The 19,747-nt window shown below is 40.4% G+C and overlaps 1 protein-coding gene across 1 annotated transcript; it reads left to right on the top strand.

Annotated features, from left to right (window-relative positions):
- The first annotated feature begins 347 nt into the window (after positions 1-347).
- Positions 348-1,384, top strand: LOC123668493. Its single transcript, XM_045602226.1, has 2 exons — positions 348-506; positions 770-1,384. The coding sequence occupies exons 1-2, from the start codon at positions 348-350 to the stop codon at positions 1,382-1,384; spliced, it is 774 nt and encodes a 257-aa protein (XP_045458182.1).
- Positions 1,385-19,747: the final 18,363 nt, after the last annotated feature.

Below are 19,747 nucleotides of genomic sequence, written 5' to 3'. Positions count from 1 at the left end.
TAGCATAATTGTAAATTTTAATAATAAATCTAGGAATAGACTCAAACTCTTATACCTTTATAAGCGATGTGCATGGTGGTGTAAGGGGGTTAGATCATTGTATAGTCACAAAGTCAGCTAGTAAGACAATAAATAATATATATATTAAATATGAGGTCTACAGGTCGAACAACTTTCCACTTGTACTAGAATGTAATATATTTAGTGTAAAACCAAAAATGATGTTACCTGATTGTCGGCCTAATAGCGACAGGGCCAAAGTAATGTGGGGGAAAGGAATATTTCTCAAATACAAAAGTATACTGATTTGTAATTCTAAACTTAGAGAAATTAACTTTCCGGAAGAAATGACTAATTGTTGTGATAGGTATTGTAATCATTCTGAGCATAGGGCTATTATTGACAACGTATATGACACTATAATCAGCATTCTATCTGATGCTGCCGCAGCGACGTATCGCAGAGAGGGGTTACAGAAAGAACGGTTATATAGCCGGGCGGAATGGGTAAGTCACAGACTCACACAGAGTGGCACGGCTTAAATTTAGAATTTGGGCGGAACAGAGAAAACCGCATGTGGAAAAAATTTATGAAGAAATGTTAGAAAGTAGGAAACATTTTAAAAGCAAATTAATGTGGTGTCAAGGCAGATAAGAACAAATAAAAATGGATGTCTTAGCATCATCAAATATTTTAAATATTAGGCACAGTATCTCCATAAGCGTAGAGGCTAAACATAATTTAAAAGATATTGCGAATATTTTTAAAGACCATTACACGGTCTAACACATCACTGTTAGACTCTGCATCGGGTAGCAATAGTGACACTGTGTCTGGGAAATCTGTTCAGTTTCTTGCAAAAAAATTGTTTAAAATTATTGCTAAAACGACGAAAGGAAGGTTTCCTGGGCACGACGGCCCAAGTATAGAACATTTTAAGTATGCCGGTGAGCATCTGTATTGTATAGTTGCGATGCTTTTTAATTCTAGTCTGGGACATACCTATTTACCAGAAGCATTAATGCATACAATTGTAGTCCCTGTTGTTAAAAATAAGACGGGTGACACATCTTTCACGAGCAACTACCGGCCTATATTGCTTGCAACTACAGCTGTAAAAATGCTTGACAGTTTGCTTATCGACTATTTCGGTAAGTATGTGGAACTTGACGATGCCGTATCCGAATACGAGTTCAGGCCAGGTATTTCTACAGAAAGTGCTATGTTCAGTCTTAAGCATATTGTCAAGTATTATACTCAAAGGAAAACGCCTGTGTATGCTTGCTTTTTGGACCTATTCAAAGCTTTCGATTTGGTAAATTATGAGCTCTTGTGGGAGAAGCTGAAAGGCACAGGTATGCTGGCAGAATGTACCGAAATGTAAAAATTTTGGTATAAGCACCAAAAAAATCAGGTTAGAGGGGCGGGTGCCGTGTCGGATGAGTATGGTGGTTACGTGTAGTGTGAGGCGGGGTGGACTCAGTTCCCCCACCCTTTTTAACCTCTACATTAATCAGCTGATTGAGGGTCTCAGCAGCATTAATGTAGGATGTTATATCGAGGGACAGTGCGTCAATAACTTAAGCTACGCTGACGACATGGTGCTGCTAAGCCCATTGACCGGAGGGTTAAAAAAATTATTATATATTTGCGAGTTGTATGCGAGAGTATTGGCTCTGTATGCAATGCTGAGAAAAGTAAGATCCTCGTGTTTTAGGCTAGTAAGTGGTTGCCAGATCGTGTACCGACAATTACTTTAAACGGGTCAGCATTAAGTAGAGTCAGCAAATTAAATATTTAGGCCATATAATCACTGCTGATTTGAATGATGATGTGAGAAGCAATATGCTTGCCCGCAGGTTCGCACGTGGTTCTGCGGGTATCAAAATTACCATATTTCGGGCTTTTTGTCAGACCTTTTACTCGGGTGATTTGTGGGTGAGCTACACGCATCGAGCCTACAGCGCCCTATGTGTGCAGTATAACAATGCCTTCAGAGTGCTATTGCGGCTACCGCGGTTTTGCAGCGTTTCAGGAATGTTCGTGTACCCACGGGTTGATTACTTTCACGCGATTGTGCATAAAAAAGCATCGTCTCTACTGCGACGCACGTGGGCCAGCAACAACAGCATTTTGAAAAAAATAAAAATATTGGATAGAAAGAATGATGGGCCAACTAAAATAATTATTTTATTTTCATCTTACTAAATATCTCACTAATATAATGTTACTAACACAATAATACACTATGGATGTACACGTCTGAAATAAACTATTATTATTGTTATTATTTGTATTTGATAATTTTTCTCAGGCTTCGGCTGATTTGTCTACATTTACGGGTCAAAACCAAGTAAATGCAGCGTGTGGTGTGTTAAAATTATGTGTTGTGTGGAATTTCATTTCCTCAATTTGCAACAACTTTCTTACGATTTGGCATGTATTTAAAATGGCGGCTTTTTGTAAGGTGATTTAAAGAATTTCGTTTCATTCTAGTAGTTTGAGACTATGTAACAGATGGTTTTGCATAACACCTGTGGTGGGAAGAGCTATTGGAATTATGTATACTTTTTTTGGTTCCAAATTTTAGCTACTTTATTCTTTAGTTCGGTATATTTGTTGATTTTTTCAGAAATTGTTTGTTGTAGGTTATGAGTGTTGGGAACCGCAATATCTTCAGGTAGGTTATTTTATTTAATTTATCTTGGAGCGTTATATCCGGTCTATTTTAGTGGATGGTTCTGTCTGTAACTGTTGTGCGATCGAAATAAAGCTTTTATGTATCGTTTTCTAAAACTGTTTGTGGCTTACATTTGTAATTAGGTGTGTTTGACTATTTGGTCCTGTATCGCTATATTAAATCCTTCGGTCTCTGGGAATAGGATTCCTCATCATTCATCATCATCATCATTTCAGCCTATTGCAGTCCACTGCTGGACATAGGTCTCTACAAGTATGCGCCAAAAACGGCGTGAACTCATGTGTGTTGCCCATAGTCACCATGTTGGGCAGGCGGGTTGGTGACCGAAGGGCTGGCTTTGTCGCACCGAAGACTTTTTTGAAGATTTGACAAGAGTATCTAACAGTAAGCTAGTACAAATTATTTTATGCCTATCCTGTGTTTAATATTTTATCGAACAAACGTTTAAAGCGTTAAACACTATTACACTGTGCCATAAATCTAGACCGCGTTGCAAAAATAGTATTTGCAATTTAAAGACTGAATACTAAGTAGCTTTTTCACAAAAGAATTCACGAGAATTGACCAAACTGACCCAATTATTACATTTAGTCGGATTCGTTACTATGTTGAAATAAAGTTGAAAATGTACCTAGTAACAAGTTTAACAAATATGGTTTAAGCTAAGTTAATTCTCGCACTTTACATATAATAAAAATGTTACTGGTTTATTGACTAGCCCGTTGTCGCAGTTTGTAGTGACTCTGCTTTCTATTGGGTTGGGGATTCGATTCCAGGCCTGAATGAGAGTGTAATATGTATTTTTTTATATATGTACTAATCAGCTGTAAACAAATCACCTAAAATATAACGTGACAGGAGTGGAGCTACGCTTATCTCATTTATAAATTTGTCATCGTTTCGTTACCATCAGACTATCCCTAAAATTATATAAAATCTTTTTTCACGTGTGTTCTATGAGACTGACACTATCACTCGACTAAAATAAGAACACTTCAACTTGTTATAATTTCTTCTAATATTGTTTATTCTTTTTGTTTCGAATATCTTCTATTAACGTATTAATTAAGATGTTGAGACAGCTTTCTTAAAGTCCTACATCGCTATGACAACGCGATGGCGCAACGGTCACAGCACTGGTTTGTGGCTGTTGCGCTGGCGGTTGCGGGTTCGATCCCCGCACACGACAAATATTTATATTGGCCATACAGATGTTTGTCGTGGTCTGAGAGTTTGTGCAGTCCTTGTGAGTCGCCCCACCGTGCCTCGAAGAGCACGTTAAGTCGTCGGTCCGGTTGTTATCATGTACACCTGATAGCGACCGTTACTCATAGTAGGGAATACGTATATATATATACACCAACCTACATTGGAGCAGCGTGATGAATTAAGATCTGGTCATTCTCCTTCATGCGAAAAGAAGCCTATGCTCAGAAGTGGGATATTAAAAGCTGAATCGAAGACAGTTTTGATTATATAAAAAAATTAACAAACAGTGTGCAATCATTCCACATTGTTTTTCTCTCTCAAGCACTTTTAATTTGAACGAGTTTGTTTTTATTGCACGTACATACATACATACATACATATAATCACGCCTCTTTCCCGTAGGGGTAGGCAGAGACCACTTCTTTCCACTTACCACGATCCTTACATACTTTTTTCGCTTCGTCCACTTTCATTATTCCCTTCATACATGCTCTTCGGCTTAGGGTACTCTTAACCTGGTCTTTTTTCAAGACGTCCTTTATTTGGTCTCGGAACGTCCGCCTTTTTTTTTTTTTTTTTATTTTTATAGATGGGGAAATGCATTTACGCACTAACCCCGCCACACGAATGTGACGGGAGTGTGGAGCTCCCGGCGTGAGGTGCAATGCCAGAATATCCACTAAAACCCACACCTTTTTTCCGCTGGCACCTTAGTGGGGACGCCATGGGATCGCTTTCGCACACTACCACGACGCCCCCTGGTGATGGCCTTTCGGCCCCGTTGGAAGGGACGCTCAGCCTTTCCAAGTCGATCCCTGCGCAGGGAGTCTGCAGGAGGGAGACGAGGTCCAGGAGCTGCCCCACCGCCTAAGTCCAGGTCCAGCCCTTCCTCGGCCACCGGGTCGCACCTAGCAGCCCCACAGAAACTGCAGGGCGCCCAACGCTACCCGACGGCATGCGCTTGCGCGCCTTAGAGCGGGCTAGTGAACCCGCCCACCCCGTCCACCACGTGGGGGAAGGAAAACCCGACCCCCACATCTCCATGCCGTCTCAGCGCCACACACACCGCCGCACCTCCATGACAACACACCTGCGTTCACAAGTCCACTCTGAGAACTAGAGAAGTACCCGGAGCGCATCGTCTGGTTTTGGTTCGTGGGGGTCCGAAGATCCCACCACCCACGGCGGTTAAACCGTGAGTGGCATCTCTTATCCGCTACCTGGGGAAGCGCCCAGTAGAAGTCCAGCAACTCCTCCCCTTGGGGCCTAGATCCTAGACCTATGTCTAGGCCTAGGCTCCAAGGACCTGGGTTGGAACGTCCGCCTATGTCTTTTTTCGTCAATCGTTCTTCATTCATTCTCGACATGGCCAAACCATGTCTTTCTCAATTTTTGTCCCTACATCTTCTTTCAGACCACAACGTTTCCTTATCTCACTATTTCTTATCCTGTCACTCAGTTTAACTCGTATCATACTTCTTAACGCTCTCTTCTCAACTGCATTTATTCTGCTTTTATGTTTCTCCTGCCATACCCAACTTTCACTTCCGTACATGAATGTCGAAACCAACATCCCCTCATGCACAACCAAACGAGCCTTGTTAGATACCTTCCGACTGCTCATAAATGAACGCAGAGCTCCATTCACCCTGTTTCCTGCATTCACTCTTCTTTCAATATCACTCTCACACTTTCTATTTCTTGTAAACTTTGAACCCAGATACACAAACTCATTAACCTGTTCAGTTTGTTCATCTCCAATCATGATATTGTAGTCTGTCACTGCTTCATCTCTTTCAAACACCATCACTTTCGTCTTCTTTACATTCATCTTCAGTCCCTTTCTTACAAAAGCTCCACTCATATCAGTTACCATCTCCTGCAACTCCTCGGGCGAAGACGCAAGTAATACTTGGTCATCAGCATAGAGAAGACATTTGACGAGTAACTCATTCATTCTCAACCCACTTTCATTCTCTTTTAAATCTGTCAAACAATTGTCCATGAACAGATTAAACAGCCACGGTGACGCTACACATCCTTGTCTAACACCTTTTTCGATACTAAACCATTCAGTGTATGGCCCCGTTTATCCTCACACAAGCACTAGAATCCCTATAAAGAGATTGCAATGCTCGTATGAGGACACTGCTCACACCATTCACAGACAATGCCGACAACAATTCATTCCTCATCACTCTATCATAGGCCTTTTCTACATCCACGAACGCGCAATAGACTTTTTTGTTTTTAGCCAAACACTTTTCGGCTATGCACCGCAAAGAAAAGACCTCTCTTTCTAAATCCCGCTTGTGCATCCCATACTTTTTGGTCTGTTTCATTCACAACCCTCTTAATCAACACGTTTTCATACAATTTACCGACGACGCTGAGGAGGCTTATACCGCGGTAATTTATGAAGTTCTGCCGTGACCCTTTTCCCTTGTACAATGGGATGATTACGGCTTTGCACCAGTCTCCCGGTACTTGCCCATTTTGCCAGCACAAATTAAAAAGGCGGTACAGCTGGCTAGCCACTATGCCATGTCCAGCTTTTAGCATTTCGAAGTTAATCCTGTCATACCCTGCCGCCTTACTTAATCTCATACTTTTCAACGCTTCCACTATTTCATCCATGCTTATCTCAATTTCATCAGCATTTATACTCTCTTCCATGGAAGGTGCCGTATGTTGTACCTGCCTTTCCTCTCTTTCCGTCTCTTTAACACACATTCTTCTCCTTTCGACTCCTGATTGTACTCAGTTCCTTCTGTTTATGGCACGTGTGATTGTTAAAGGTATCAATCCAATATATATATATATGTATATATACCAAACGCGCTATATATATATATATATATATATATGTTTAGGCCAAATCGCGCCTTAGAGCGGTTGCCTTAGGGTTTAGTTTAACCGTGGCTCTGTCATTTATTACTTATGATTTTGTAATACCATTTCGCTGCGTTAGCGACGCTTTTTTCTGTATGGGCTTCATCGGTGATATCGCCAGGTGGCACGACCCCCCGCCGTCGCCGTCGCCCGCGCCGCTTAGCGGCGAACAGTCTCGATTCCGCTCTCACGGTAGCGGACGTATCGCTGCTCGATACGGCGAATAAAGTCTCGCGTCCGCTCTGCAAGGTGTGGCCGTATCGCTGCTCGACGGCCGGCCAGTTCCTATTGTTGGACTTATTGTTTTGCGCGTGCCTCGTGGTTTATTAACTGCTTACTTACTTACTTTACTGCTACCGTTTTAATTGCTGTACTTATAACTTAACTGTAAGGTCTCGAGTTCGCTCTGCACGAACGCAATTTTCTGTGTCGCTTTATGAGAACCCCAATGTTGGGTTTGGACTCTTTGCTGGCGTGACCGCACGCAGTCCTGTGAATATATCTAACGGTTTATTTGGTAACTGTAAATATTTGTTGCTGTGCTTGTGACTGTAACTGCTTGTGTATTGACTGAGTTATTTATTTCGTTATAATCAATTCTGTGACGTGTCTGCTCGCGAGTGACTGGGGGTGTCTACTCACTGTCGAAATCTGGGGGCCTGGGGCCTCCTTTTCGGGGACTGTCAGGACACCTATTTTACACTTAACGTCACACCACACCACACGACCTATACACGTTCCCTGGCGATCTTCGATCCCAATAGACCCTAGCTGCCCTTCGAAGGTAAGTGCAATTTCCTTCTTATTTTTCAACCCCTTTTTTGTATTTGATTGCTCACGCCGCATATCCGATCGCCATAGGTATTCCGTACCCGACCCTAGGCAGTCCGCCGGGAGGTCGCTGATGGGCCCCGACCTCTGAGGCTCTGCTGGACTGGCTAGGGCCGTAACATTTTGGTAGCAGAGCGTGGTTGCCGTAACATTTTGGTAGCAGAGCGTGGTTGCCGTAACATTTTGGTAGCAGAGCCCCCCACGCCTTGAGCTGCGTGAGTTTAACTGATAGGGGTTATATTTGTTTAGGGTATTTGTATTTGAGTAGCTTCGGGTAGGTTTAGCCTGTGTGGCACATCCCTGTTTATATTTTTTTACTGTTTATATTTTCTTACTGTTATTACTGTAATTATTGCTGTGATTTGTATCTGTATTTTTTATTGTTGTATTGGTTGTTGGAATTTATATCACTGCATTTGTTTATCGTTATATATGATGCCGTCTCACAAGCAACCCAAGGCACCTGCGCTGATAATTCAGGAGCAGCTGCGCTGGGCGGCGCATGCCCACACACTGATCGGGCGCGCCGACCGAGTGTATAATTTAGCGCAGCGGGCGGATCAGGTTCGGGATCGACTGGCCTTGGTCGAGAGCGCATACACTGAGCTTTTGTCTGCGGATGTGGAGAGCGGAGTCAAGGACTCCGCTCGTCGGGATTATGAGCAATTCGTCGACTTCACGGACGACTTGGTTGAGGCAAGGGGCAGGCTGGCGCATGAGGCGCGTGAGAGCCAGATGGAGGGTCTGGCGAAACTGGAGTCTCCGCGGCGGAATCCAGCTCAAGCTGAGCTATTAGGTAAGTTGCCCACATTGGACTTGCCCAAGTTCTCGGGTGCTATTGGTGAGTGGCTGGCCTTCATAGGCCTCTTTGATAGCTTAGTCCACGCCCGGGGGGACTTGTCCCTCGGTCAAAAAATGGCGTACCTGGTCTCTTCTCTTGAAGGGGAGGCCCTTGCGGTCGTTGGTCACTTGAAGTTGGCCGACGACTCCTACTTGATCGCAAGAGACCTCCTAGAGAGGAGGTACGCAAACACCCGGCTGCTGGCTGACGAATATGCCCGACAGCTTCTGAATCTCCCGCTACTGACTGACCGGACGAGGCTACGTCAGGATATTATTAATCCTGTCGTAGTCGCGTGCAATTCGCTGAGGCGTCTGGAGCTTCCGGTCGACGAAGGGGCCGGAGGATCTTTTTTGTTGCTCCACCTCGTACTGTCCCGCCTACCCCTCAATCTGCGGATCCATTTTGAGGAGAGGTATGGCGGGGACGGAGCGGATCATATCCCGTCTTTTAGAGACCTGCTGCTCTTTTTAGAGCAACGGTGTAGGCAGGTCGCAAACGCGGCGGGCGCTGCTGGCACCTCCAGGGCATCTGAGGGGCTCAACCCGCCCGGGAGGTCATCGCCGACACCGCGGAAGGCAGCTGGAGCTCCTTCCGGAGGGCGCCGCCCTCTCCCTACATATACAGGCCTAGTGGCCAGGGAATCTCCTCCTCCTCCTACTAACTGCAACTACTGCCGCGGGTCGGAGCACCGGGCCGCGGCTTGCCCTAAGCTGCGGGCTAAGCCCGCCAAGGCGAGGCGGAACATAGCTCGCGATCGCCGCTGGTGCTTCTCTTGTTTGGAGCGGCACTTGCAAAGGGACTGTCCGCACCAGCGGCCCTGTCCGCACTGCTCGGGTCCTCATCATGAGGTCTTGTGCCTGGGCCCGTTCAGAGCTCCTCCTCGCGCCCCTTCCGACCGCGCCGCTGCCACGGGCGGGGGCGCTAGTCAGCCCCCTCTGGCGCGTGACGCTTCTCGTTCGCCCACCAACCACTGCGCCCCAGGTTTGAACAGGGGACATTCCCCTGAGCAGTTGGGGGGTCACCATGCCAGGGGCGGGGGGGTCTGCAACCCCCCTCCTCAGCGGGTCGAGAGAGAGTTCGCCGCCACTCAGCTGTCGTCAAGACCACTGTCTCCTCCCTTAGCTAAGTGGCCGCGATTGGAGCGCCACCCTCCCCCCCTTGGTCGGAGTCGGCGACCTTACCAGGTCCCTAGGACCTCTTATCTGTCCCGGCCCGCTAGGCCGGGGCCCTCTGAGTTCCGGGCCTCTCCGCTTAGCGCTACCTTGCCGCCGGTGGTCGAGTTGTCACCTGACTGCCGCTACGAGGACCCCCGGCGCGAGGACTGGTCCGATGGAGGCAGCTCCAACTAGGTAGCTGCCGCCCTATCTCCCACCACGGCCACCTCCACTGAGCCTTTAAGCTGTCAAACTGTCCTTTTGCAGACAGCCTCAGTGCAGGTGTACAACCCGAAGGGCGACTGTCTAACATCTCGCGCCTTGTTGGACTCGGGTTCACAACATTGTGTGGCCTCTATTTGGTTGGTGGGAAGACTAGGGCTCCCCTGGAGCTCTGAATCACGTCGAATGTTTGGCATCGGAGGCCTGGAGCCTCCCGCTCCTAGGGGAAGAGCTGAATTAATTTGCTGGCCCTGTCTTAGGGCCGACGCACCATCCGGAGCGTCATCTTTAAATGTATCCCGTGCTACAAACTGAAGGCCGCCATTTCTCACCCTATGATGGGCGACTTGCCAGCCGATCGCGTCACTGCCATCCGACCATTCGCTGGAGTCGGAACTAATTTCGCTGGCCCTGTCTTAGTCAAGTCGTCCTGCTTTCGTAACGCGTGCTCACATGGAGCCTACCTGTGCGTGTTCGTGTGTCTCTCCACTAAGGCCGTTCATCTGAAACTTGTAAGTGCCCTCAGCACTGAAGCCTTTGTGGCCGCACTTAGCTGTTTTGTTTTTGCCGTGGGGTCCCTGACCTGATCCGATCCGACCCTGTTTCGTTTACCGATTTGCTCGCGGACATAATGCCCTTCTGTCCGGGACGGGGGATTGTTTAGGCCAAATCGCGCCTTAGAGCGGTTGCCTTAGGGTTTAGTTTAACCGTGGCTCTGTCATTTATTACTTATGATTTTGTAATACCATTTCGCTGCGTTAGCGACGCTTTTTTCTGTGTCGCTTTATGAGAACCCCAATGTTGGGTTTGGACTCTTTGCTGGCGTGACCGCACGCAGTCCTGTGAATATATCTAACGGTTTATTTGGTAACTGTAAATATTTGTTGCTGTGCTTGTGACTGTAACTGCTTGTGTATTGACTGAGTTATTTATTTCGTTATAATCAATTCTGTGACGTGTCTGCTCGCGAGTGACTGGGGGTGTCTACTCACTGTCGAAATCTGGGGGCCTGGGGCCTCCTTTTCGGGGACTGTCAGGACACCTATTTTACACTTAACGTCACACCACACCACACGACCTATACACGTTCCCTGGCGATCTTCGATCCCAATAGACCCTAGCTGCCCTTCGAAGGTAAGTGCAATTTCCTTCTTATTTTTCAACCCCTTTTTTGTATTTGATTGCTCACGCCGCATATCCGATCGCCATAGGTATTCCGTACCCGACCCTAGGCAGTCCGCCGGGAGGTCGCTGATGGGCCCCGACCTCTGAGGCTCTGCTGGACTGGCTAGGGCCGTAACAATATATATAGCGCGTTTCTTCTAAATTACATTATTTAATGTAAGCTTTATACTGGTAATTGAAAAAATTTGTAATGATAAAATATATATATCTATACAGTTTCCTTTCACATCCTCTACATACATATCTATAAAAAGACATTTTTATAAGAATGTAAATCTCATTATAATTTTGAATTTTTATTTCTTAAAGTCCTACACCGCCATGGTATATTGTTGCGGTGTATTAAAAATAATAAAAAAAAAGGTCAGTCTCTCATTCGATATCAGTGTGTTTATGTGATGAATACTCTTTAAAAGTAGGCTGTATTTCAGGGAAATCTTAATATCATTTCTTACCCGTCTATTTCTCTTAACTGATTACAATATTATATTTAAACGTAACTCTTACAATACTTGTGACGCAAATGGATTACTATTGTTCAGTGGTGGTTGTCAATTATTTCCTCAATCTGTTTCACAAAGCGATACGGTTTCATAATCCACGGTTAGATGAAATGTAATTAATTTGTTTGATTGATTGATCTGTAATCCATCATCCCACTGCTGGGCATAGCCTTTTTTTCCATGTTGGAGAAAGATTAGAACTTAATCAACCCCACTGCGGGTTGGTCGCACGGAAGACTCACAGCGACAGATCTCCAGATCGGAGATAAGTAATTGTACAAATGCAAATATCTATTCCGAGTGGGAATCGTACCCGTGACCGGCGGTTTATAGGCGCCTATACGACACACGCACCACTACACCACAGTGGCTGTCGGCCGTCTAAATAAATATTAACATAAACAAAAAAAAAAGCCCAACTCAGCCATTATGATAGAAGTTTCGCACGGGTGCAATGCTAATACTAAACATAAAATACAAAATAAATATTTGCAATGTAAGCACAGTTTTTTAATTTTTTTATTTACGACATCACATTAGAAACTTTTAAAACTATCAGTTTTTCTATACTATATTACGCTTGTATTATACGTATAAACCTTCCTCTGGAACACTCTATTTACTAAGCAAAACCGCATCAAAATCCGTTGCGTAGCTTTAAAGATGTAAGCATACAGAGAGCGGGAAGTGACTTTGTTTTATACTATGTAATGATGTATAACCAAGTACCTACAAATATAAAATTTTATGACACTTATCAACAATTCTACATATATTAGCTACAATGATAAATCGAAAGTACTCTACGAGTATTAATAGTTAAATCAGTGAACTGTTATATGCAATGCGTTTGCCAACGACTCTGAAAGAGGTCGTAAACCAAAAGTGAAAGTTTCCGACCTTGCTCTCATATGGACGCCCGGCTCCCAGGGGTACGTCGCTGTATGTTACGACATAAAATGAGATGAAACAGTACGAATTTTAATTCAAATTTACAACAACTGTTTGCTATGTATTACTGTTTTAGTCTACTGGGTCTATCGTCTTGGTCTGGCCTTAATTCATTTATAAGATTTATTTTTTATATTAGCGATTTATAAGATTATTAAGAGTAATTTGAATAATATGTAACGTCTATTCTAAATCCAATATGGCGAAGCTTTGAAGGTGGATGAATAGCGATTTTTAATACACTCGTACAATATGGATATCAAATGGAAGGACTTGCTGAGAGTAACTTGAGTAATAAAGCGATGTTATTCTAAATCAAACTTCTTAAGATAGTGGGCATATTTTTTATACTTTCCCATATTATGGGTATCAAATGAAAGGAAAAACAATAAGAAATTTAAATTGTTCACTCTTTCAAAAACTTAAAAACTTAAAATTCAATTTTAATAAATTCAATAATGTGCACTGAAAAAAATCAGCGTCACTAAACTCACACATGTTTGTCATCTTACATATAAAATTTTCGTATTACAATGTACAATTACAATACTTTTCTAAAATGACTAGACCGATTTTTATGAAATTTTGTCTGAAAATCGGCGCTAACATAAATTTTTCATACCCTTAAGTTATAGGGGGGGGGTTAATAACATATATGGCAAAACAACGTTTACGGAGTCAGCTAGTTTACATTTATATGTCTTGCATGCTCTTTTACAATTACCTCGTTTTTCTTGTCATCATAAATTAAATTTATTGATTACATATATAAAATTAGGCCGCGTTGGCGCAACGGTTACAGCCATGGATTGTACTTGTTGCGCTGGCGGTTGCGGGTTCGATCCCCGCACGTGACAAACATTTCTATTGGCCATACAGGTGTTTGCCGTATCTGGGTGTTTGAGTAGTCCTTGTGGGTCTCCCCACCGTGCCTCGGAGAGCACGTTAAGCCGTCGGTCCCGGCACACACATGTACACCTGACAGCGATCGTTACTCATAGTAGGGAATATATCCGCCAACGCGCATTGGAGCAGCGTGGTGGATTAAGCTCTGATCCTTCTCCTACATGGGAAAAGAAGCCTATGCCCAGTAGTGGGATATTATAGGCTGAAGCGTAATATATAAAATTATAAAATTCATAAGTTGAATATGACTTGTAGATTAATTAATTTTACCAAACAACCAAGTACCACAACTAATAAGTTTGGGTAACATACTGAGTAAGACCCATTTTCGAGTCCTCTAACACATGTGAATGTAGTGTAAAAAAAAAAAAAATGTATTCACTAATTTCATTATTTGCCTCCACTTTTATTGCTTTCTATTAGTTTACTTATTTATTTTATTTGTAAAATGTTAGACTAAAAAAATAAATGTATTTATTTATTTAAATAATGTGCTTTGGTTCATTTGACTATGTTCGATAATTTATGTTGTTTAGTTCTATGGCATGCTTTTTTTAGTTACTCAACTTTTGTAGAGCGTAACGTCCTGTCATTCAATTTAAAACTGTTTACAGGTTAATGAAACAAAATTCAACATATTTTACAGAAAGATGACAAATATGGTCTGTTCATATATGACAGGATATCGTAATGGGTAGCTATTTAAATTAGAATAGTTTCTATTCCAAGGGTTACGATCATTATCAAGGTTTAAGGGTTGCTGATAACAAGCGGGACTGACAACTTGTACGCTGAAGATCCGCTTAAAAGGCTCAGTTATTTTTCAGAAGAACTTAAAAGAAAGAATTTAGCACTTACCGAGATGATAAAAAATGTGTTATTAAATATATTTTTTTATGAAATAATCTATTTATACGTGTAATATTAACAGATCTGCTGTCAAAATGCTTCAATAATTTATACGCAGAGAATGAAAATTTTAGTGGCAACTATGTCGTTAGTTATAGATGAAAGCTTGGGAAAATATTTCTGTTGCAAATAAATTCGTCAGTAAAATTCAAAACAATTTTTAAAAAATGATACCTATAATCACTAAAATATAATAATAATAACGGAGCCAGCAGAAGTTGTCCTATCTAGAATAGTAGTTGTTATACTTGATTGCTCGTATATTGATATCAGCGCCAACTACCGAGTCCAAATCTATTTCAAAACCATCCATGAACCCATTGACATACTTATACACACGAATTTTCGAGCAAATCGGTCAAACAGGAGATGTTAGTTGACAAAGAGACCTACAGAAGTATTATGTATATTCAGATGGTGAAATTTTTAACCGACTTCCAAAAAGGAGGAGGTTCTCTATTGTATGTTACTTTAGAGCTTAAGACTGGGTGGACCGATTTCGACAAAAAAAATTTGAATCGAAAAGTGATGTGTGTCATTTGGTTCCGTTTAAATTTATTTGATATCTAACAACTACATTTCAAGTTATATCTAATAATACGTTTTTACTTGACTATTTTTTCGTCGACCTACGTTGTATACCGTATAACTTTTTACTGGGTGTACCGATTTTGATGATTTTTAATTTAATCGAAAGTTGGTGTTTATCATGTGGTCACATTTAAATTTCATCGAGATCTGATAACAACTTTTTGAGTAATCTTTTATAACGCGTATTTACTTGACTATTTTTTTGTATACCTACTCTGTATTTACTAGTCGATGTAATTGAAGTGGGTTATTTTCGTGTGCAAGTAAATACAATTATTTTTATAAATAAAATAAAATCAATGAAATTTTATACACGCCTTTGTTGCATCTTCATTATAACTAAAAGTTAAATTTCATAATAAATCTTAATGGATTTCCTGATGGGACGCGATGAGACAACTAAAGCTGGGGTCTATTATTTTATTAATTTAACTAATAAGTTGCAAGTCATGGAATGAGAAGCACATTCCGCTTAGACAGGTTCGATAAATTTTCGTTTGCTTGATTTGGAATATAATACTAACAAAACTTATACGGTAAATAGATTATTACGTTGTTTTTTCAATTTAAATTTTTTATAAAAATCACTCACACTTTACACCACTACATAAACGCCTCCTCTCCAACACCAGCTCGTTTCTTCACTTTACTCGGCACTATACATTTGTTTACGTCATAAACACAATCCTTTTTCCAATCTGTCAGAAAATATGTACAAGAGTCGACGTCTGACTTAAATGCATAAAATTAACAAATATTTTACATACACAATATTTTACACCTTTGAACCCGTCAAGCCAATAGTTCGTAGTGAAGTTTTCGATTAATAACTATTTTCGTAGCCTTTGCTACATGACCCGTCAGGCCTTTTCGTGTCCACGTTATTGGAAAAGCAGTTTTATTTAATTTTTTCGTTTTGAAATTTTCCGATGTTTCCGGTGAAATTAATATTTTATCTTCAGTCATTTACTAGCGTTACTAGCTGTATACGCGACTTCGTCCGCGTGGAATTTAACATAATTGTTATTATACCTAAAATGAATAAATTTCTTAAATAAAAGTAGCCTAAGTTCCTCCTTATTACATTAGCTATCTACCAGTGAAAGTCCAGTTAAAAATCGGTCCAGCCAACTCAGAGATCAGCCGGAACAAAAAGACAAACAGACAGATAAAAATTGTAAAAAATGTTATTTTGGTGTATGTAATATGTATACATCCATATACATTTAGTAAAAAGTGGTTAATTTAATATTACAAACAGACACTTCAATTTAATTTATTTGTATAGATTAAGAAAAATAATATCTTAGTCGCTTAGTAATTTTCCAAGGGTTACCAATTAATTTTTATAATTGTTTTTTATTTTATTGTTATAATCAGGCTTTTATTTGTTACGAGAATAAATATTAATATTTTTCTTGATGTTGATTGAAAATTTTTGAAGTAAAAGTTAATATATAAGGGACGGACTCGAGACATACCGCACTTGACGATGTCATACGCCGGTCCCTTGCCACCGTCAATGTGCCAAGTCTACTTGAGCCGACTGGTATTGCAAGAGACGATGACAAGAGACCGGATGGTATGAGTTTGATTCCATGGAAGATGGGCCGTGTGATGGTATGGGATGCAACCTGTTCAGACACGTTGGCCCCTTCCCATCTACATGGAACCAACAACAAAGCTGGTGCGGCTTGTTGTCCTAGCGCTATAAGGCTTTTAAAGGAAATAACAAAAAGGTTATTATATTTTAGTATATATATATATATTAAGGTTTTTAGTTTTAGGAAGTTTGTATGTATGGATGTATGGATGTTTGTACCTCTTTATCGCAAAAACTACCGAATGGATTTTAATAAAAGCTTACAATAATATAGCATTAGAATAACACATAGGCAGTAATTTTTAAAGATAGTGTGTGAATTTTCTAAAATATAACGATAATTGTCAAGTAAGTCGGAAAAATTCTGCCATCCGCGAGCTATGCTGGCGCACGCTGCAAAAACTGTAGAGTTTACACGTAAATAATGTATAAGAGAAATGTTTATCTTAATTAGTCCTACAAAAAAGTCCGCGACAGCATATATCTATCTAAAATGAAATGAAATGAATACATTTATTTCCTCATAAGGTGATATACACACTTAACGAAAGTCAAAATAATGTCATTTACAGAAATAATAATACAAATAAATTAAAAAAAAAGAAAAAAACTCGACAATAATAAAAGAAAGTTAAGGCAGCAAAAAAATCAAACAATAAAATAAATTATATCTTAACATTGGGTACTCTACAAACTTAGGTAAACATACCTAGTGTTATGTGCAACCTTAACTTAGTAAAAATAATCAACATATTAAGTTACTTAAAATTTCTAATGTCTCGGTAGATATTACCTTACTATTATGTCCTCGGCTTTATTAAATATTACAATAAATAAGATAACGTCCTACTAATGTCCCAAGTGTAGGCCGAGAGAAAAAAAAAGCCGGAGGAAAAAAAATCTCGGTACTCTTTTAAAAATTTTAAGTCGGTACTCTTTTAAAAATTTAAATATACAAGACAAAAAGTAACAACAGTATGACCATGAAATAATCAGGACAACCACGAGACAGCCAATTGTGTGTGTCGAAATCACCACACGTCACCTGCTCACAATATTTTAACAATATCTATTTACAGATTGAGTTCAAAGACATAGCCTTTTTTTACGTGGGGAAAATCCTTCATGGTACCCTCCAGCGCGGGGGCTCCAGAGGGTTATGTCAGACTCCTACTGACTAAAAAACCACCACGTGTTAGCAGTCGTCCGTCTGGGTAGGGTGAGATGGGGTCGCGCTAGCATTCGCCACCTCGCCCCGGACAAAGACATAGCCTAGTCGAGCTTTATTCAATCACATGCCTTTTCATTATTAAGATATTCATTGATGTTATAATAGTCTTTACTACATAAAGTTCGCTTTATAATTTTTTTAAACTTCAGTAAAGGCAGATATTGAAGCGCAGCCAGAATCTTATTGTATAATAAGAATGAAATTCCTATAAAGGAACTACTTTTTTTCCTGAGCCGGCATTTAAGAAATATTAATTTGTGGTCGTTCCTGAGTGTTATATCATGTGAGGCATGTCGATCACTACGGCTAACAAATAAATGCCTATTTTACCGTATGTACATTATATTTTCATAAATATACTGCGATGCAAAGGTCAGAATGTTGATCTCGTTAAATTTCTCTTTCAGAGATTCTTTTAATCCCATTTTGTAAATATAAAGGATAGCCCGTTTCTGCAGAATGAAAATGACATAAATATCAGCCGCATTGCCCCATAGTAAAATGCCATAGGACATTATACTATGGAAGTAGCTGAAGTAAACTAATCTAGCTGTATCGACATCTGTTGATAACCTGATTCTTTTAACCGCGTACGTTGCAGAACTCAGTCTATCCGTCAATTGACAGATATGGGGTCCCCACTGCAACTTTGAATCAGTGGTGATTCCTAGAAAAACGGTTGAGTTAACTAAGTTACTAATATTACTAAAGTTACTATCTTTTATGAGTAAGCCATTATCGCAAAAACAGTGAACCATAAATACAATAAAAATTTATAATATATTTTTAATGTACATTGGTAGTAACAAATTGTTTTTTATGTCGCAGAACCAATTTTAATGAATTTTGGTATAAAGATAGATATTGAGAAGATAATAAGCTACTCGAAGTACGTACTAAATCTGCGCAGGCTAAGTTGCGGATACCAGCTAGTTTATAATAAAAGACAATTTTAATACATATACATATCTCCCAACTCCCATATAACTCGCCAACCTGCAAAATCATAGTGCTCTAAGTTCCAGTCTGTTTGTAATATAAAAATAACCGCTTTTTATTAAATGAATATGGATGGTATACACGGTACATATACCCAAAATAACATTTTTACAATTTTTGTCTGTCTGTCTGTCTATTTGTTCCGGCTAATCTCTGAATCGGCTGGACAGATTTTGATGGGATCTCCACTGGCAGATAGCTGATGTAATAAGGAGTAACTTAAGCTACTTTTATTTTAGAAATTTATTTTATTAATCTGCGAAACAAACAATAACTTTTTTGTTCGCGGGCACAGCTAGTGTGACATAAATGAATAAGAACAGTTCGAAGAGCATGTTGCGCGCAATCATCTCTGTTGGTATCTTGCCAACATCAGGTCAAATGCTTTAACCAAACATCGAAAAGTGGACGTACGATGTTAATGATTCATAAAAAGAACTATTAAAACGTAAAACATTGAAGTATACGTCGATACATCGAAAAGTTATTTTTTTTTTATAAACTGATGCAGACAATCTTAGTTCTTATTTATTTAAAGAAATCTTAGCAGCCGAGTCACTGTTTACCATCTGATGTATTCTCGACTGAATAAGTAGAATACTTTATGAAATATTGTTTTAGAATTATATTAATTAAGGATGATTTAATTTATATGTTATTTATCCAGGTGGAGTCTTACTATAAACGAAAATAATTTGTTAATTTGTTTCAGTGCACTAATTTAGGAAATTTTTCCAAAATATTCGCTTTTAATGGGGATAAGTCACAGGAGAGTCATTAAATGTAAAAGTAGTACTTTGTCTATTCAGACTCAGTCAAAGAAGCGATAAATTCTTTGTCGACGCACTCAATTATGTTGTTTTATAGAAAAAGAAACAAGTATTTGTATTATATTTCTTATTTTTATTTTCTTATTTATCTTTTGGGGACTAATTATTAAGGCTGTGTTCTGACAGAAATATAAGCTTGTATTCCACAAGTAGATAAATGGTTCAAGGTCGGTTAGGTTCACAGAG

Source organism: Melitaea cinxia, chromosome Z, assembly GCF_905220565.1.
Source record: "Melitaea cinxia chromosome Z, ilMelCinx1.1, whole genome shotgun sequence".
Lineage (NCBI taxonomy): Eukaryota > Metazoa > Arthropoda > Insecta > Lepidoptera > Nymphalidae > Melitaea > Melitaea cinxia.
The sequence above is the reverse complement of the archived record's forward strand: the minus strand, read 5'-3'. Positions and strand labels throughout refer to the sequence as shown.

What these genes read in the sequence shown, in the direction of transcription:
- LOC123668493 (XM_045602226.1), top strand. Translation starts at nt 348, where the DNA reads ATGACTAATTGTTGTGATAGGTATTGTAATCATTCTGAGCATAGGGCT. An exon ending in TATATAGCCGGGCGGAATGG is followed by an intron (nt 507 to 769) that starts GTAAGTCACAGA and finishes ATATTTTTAAAG; the next exon opens with ACCATTACACGGTCTAACAC.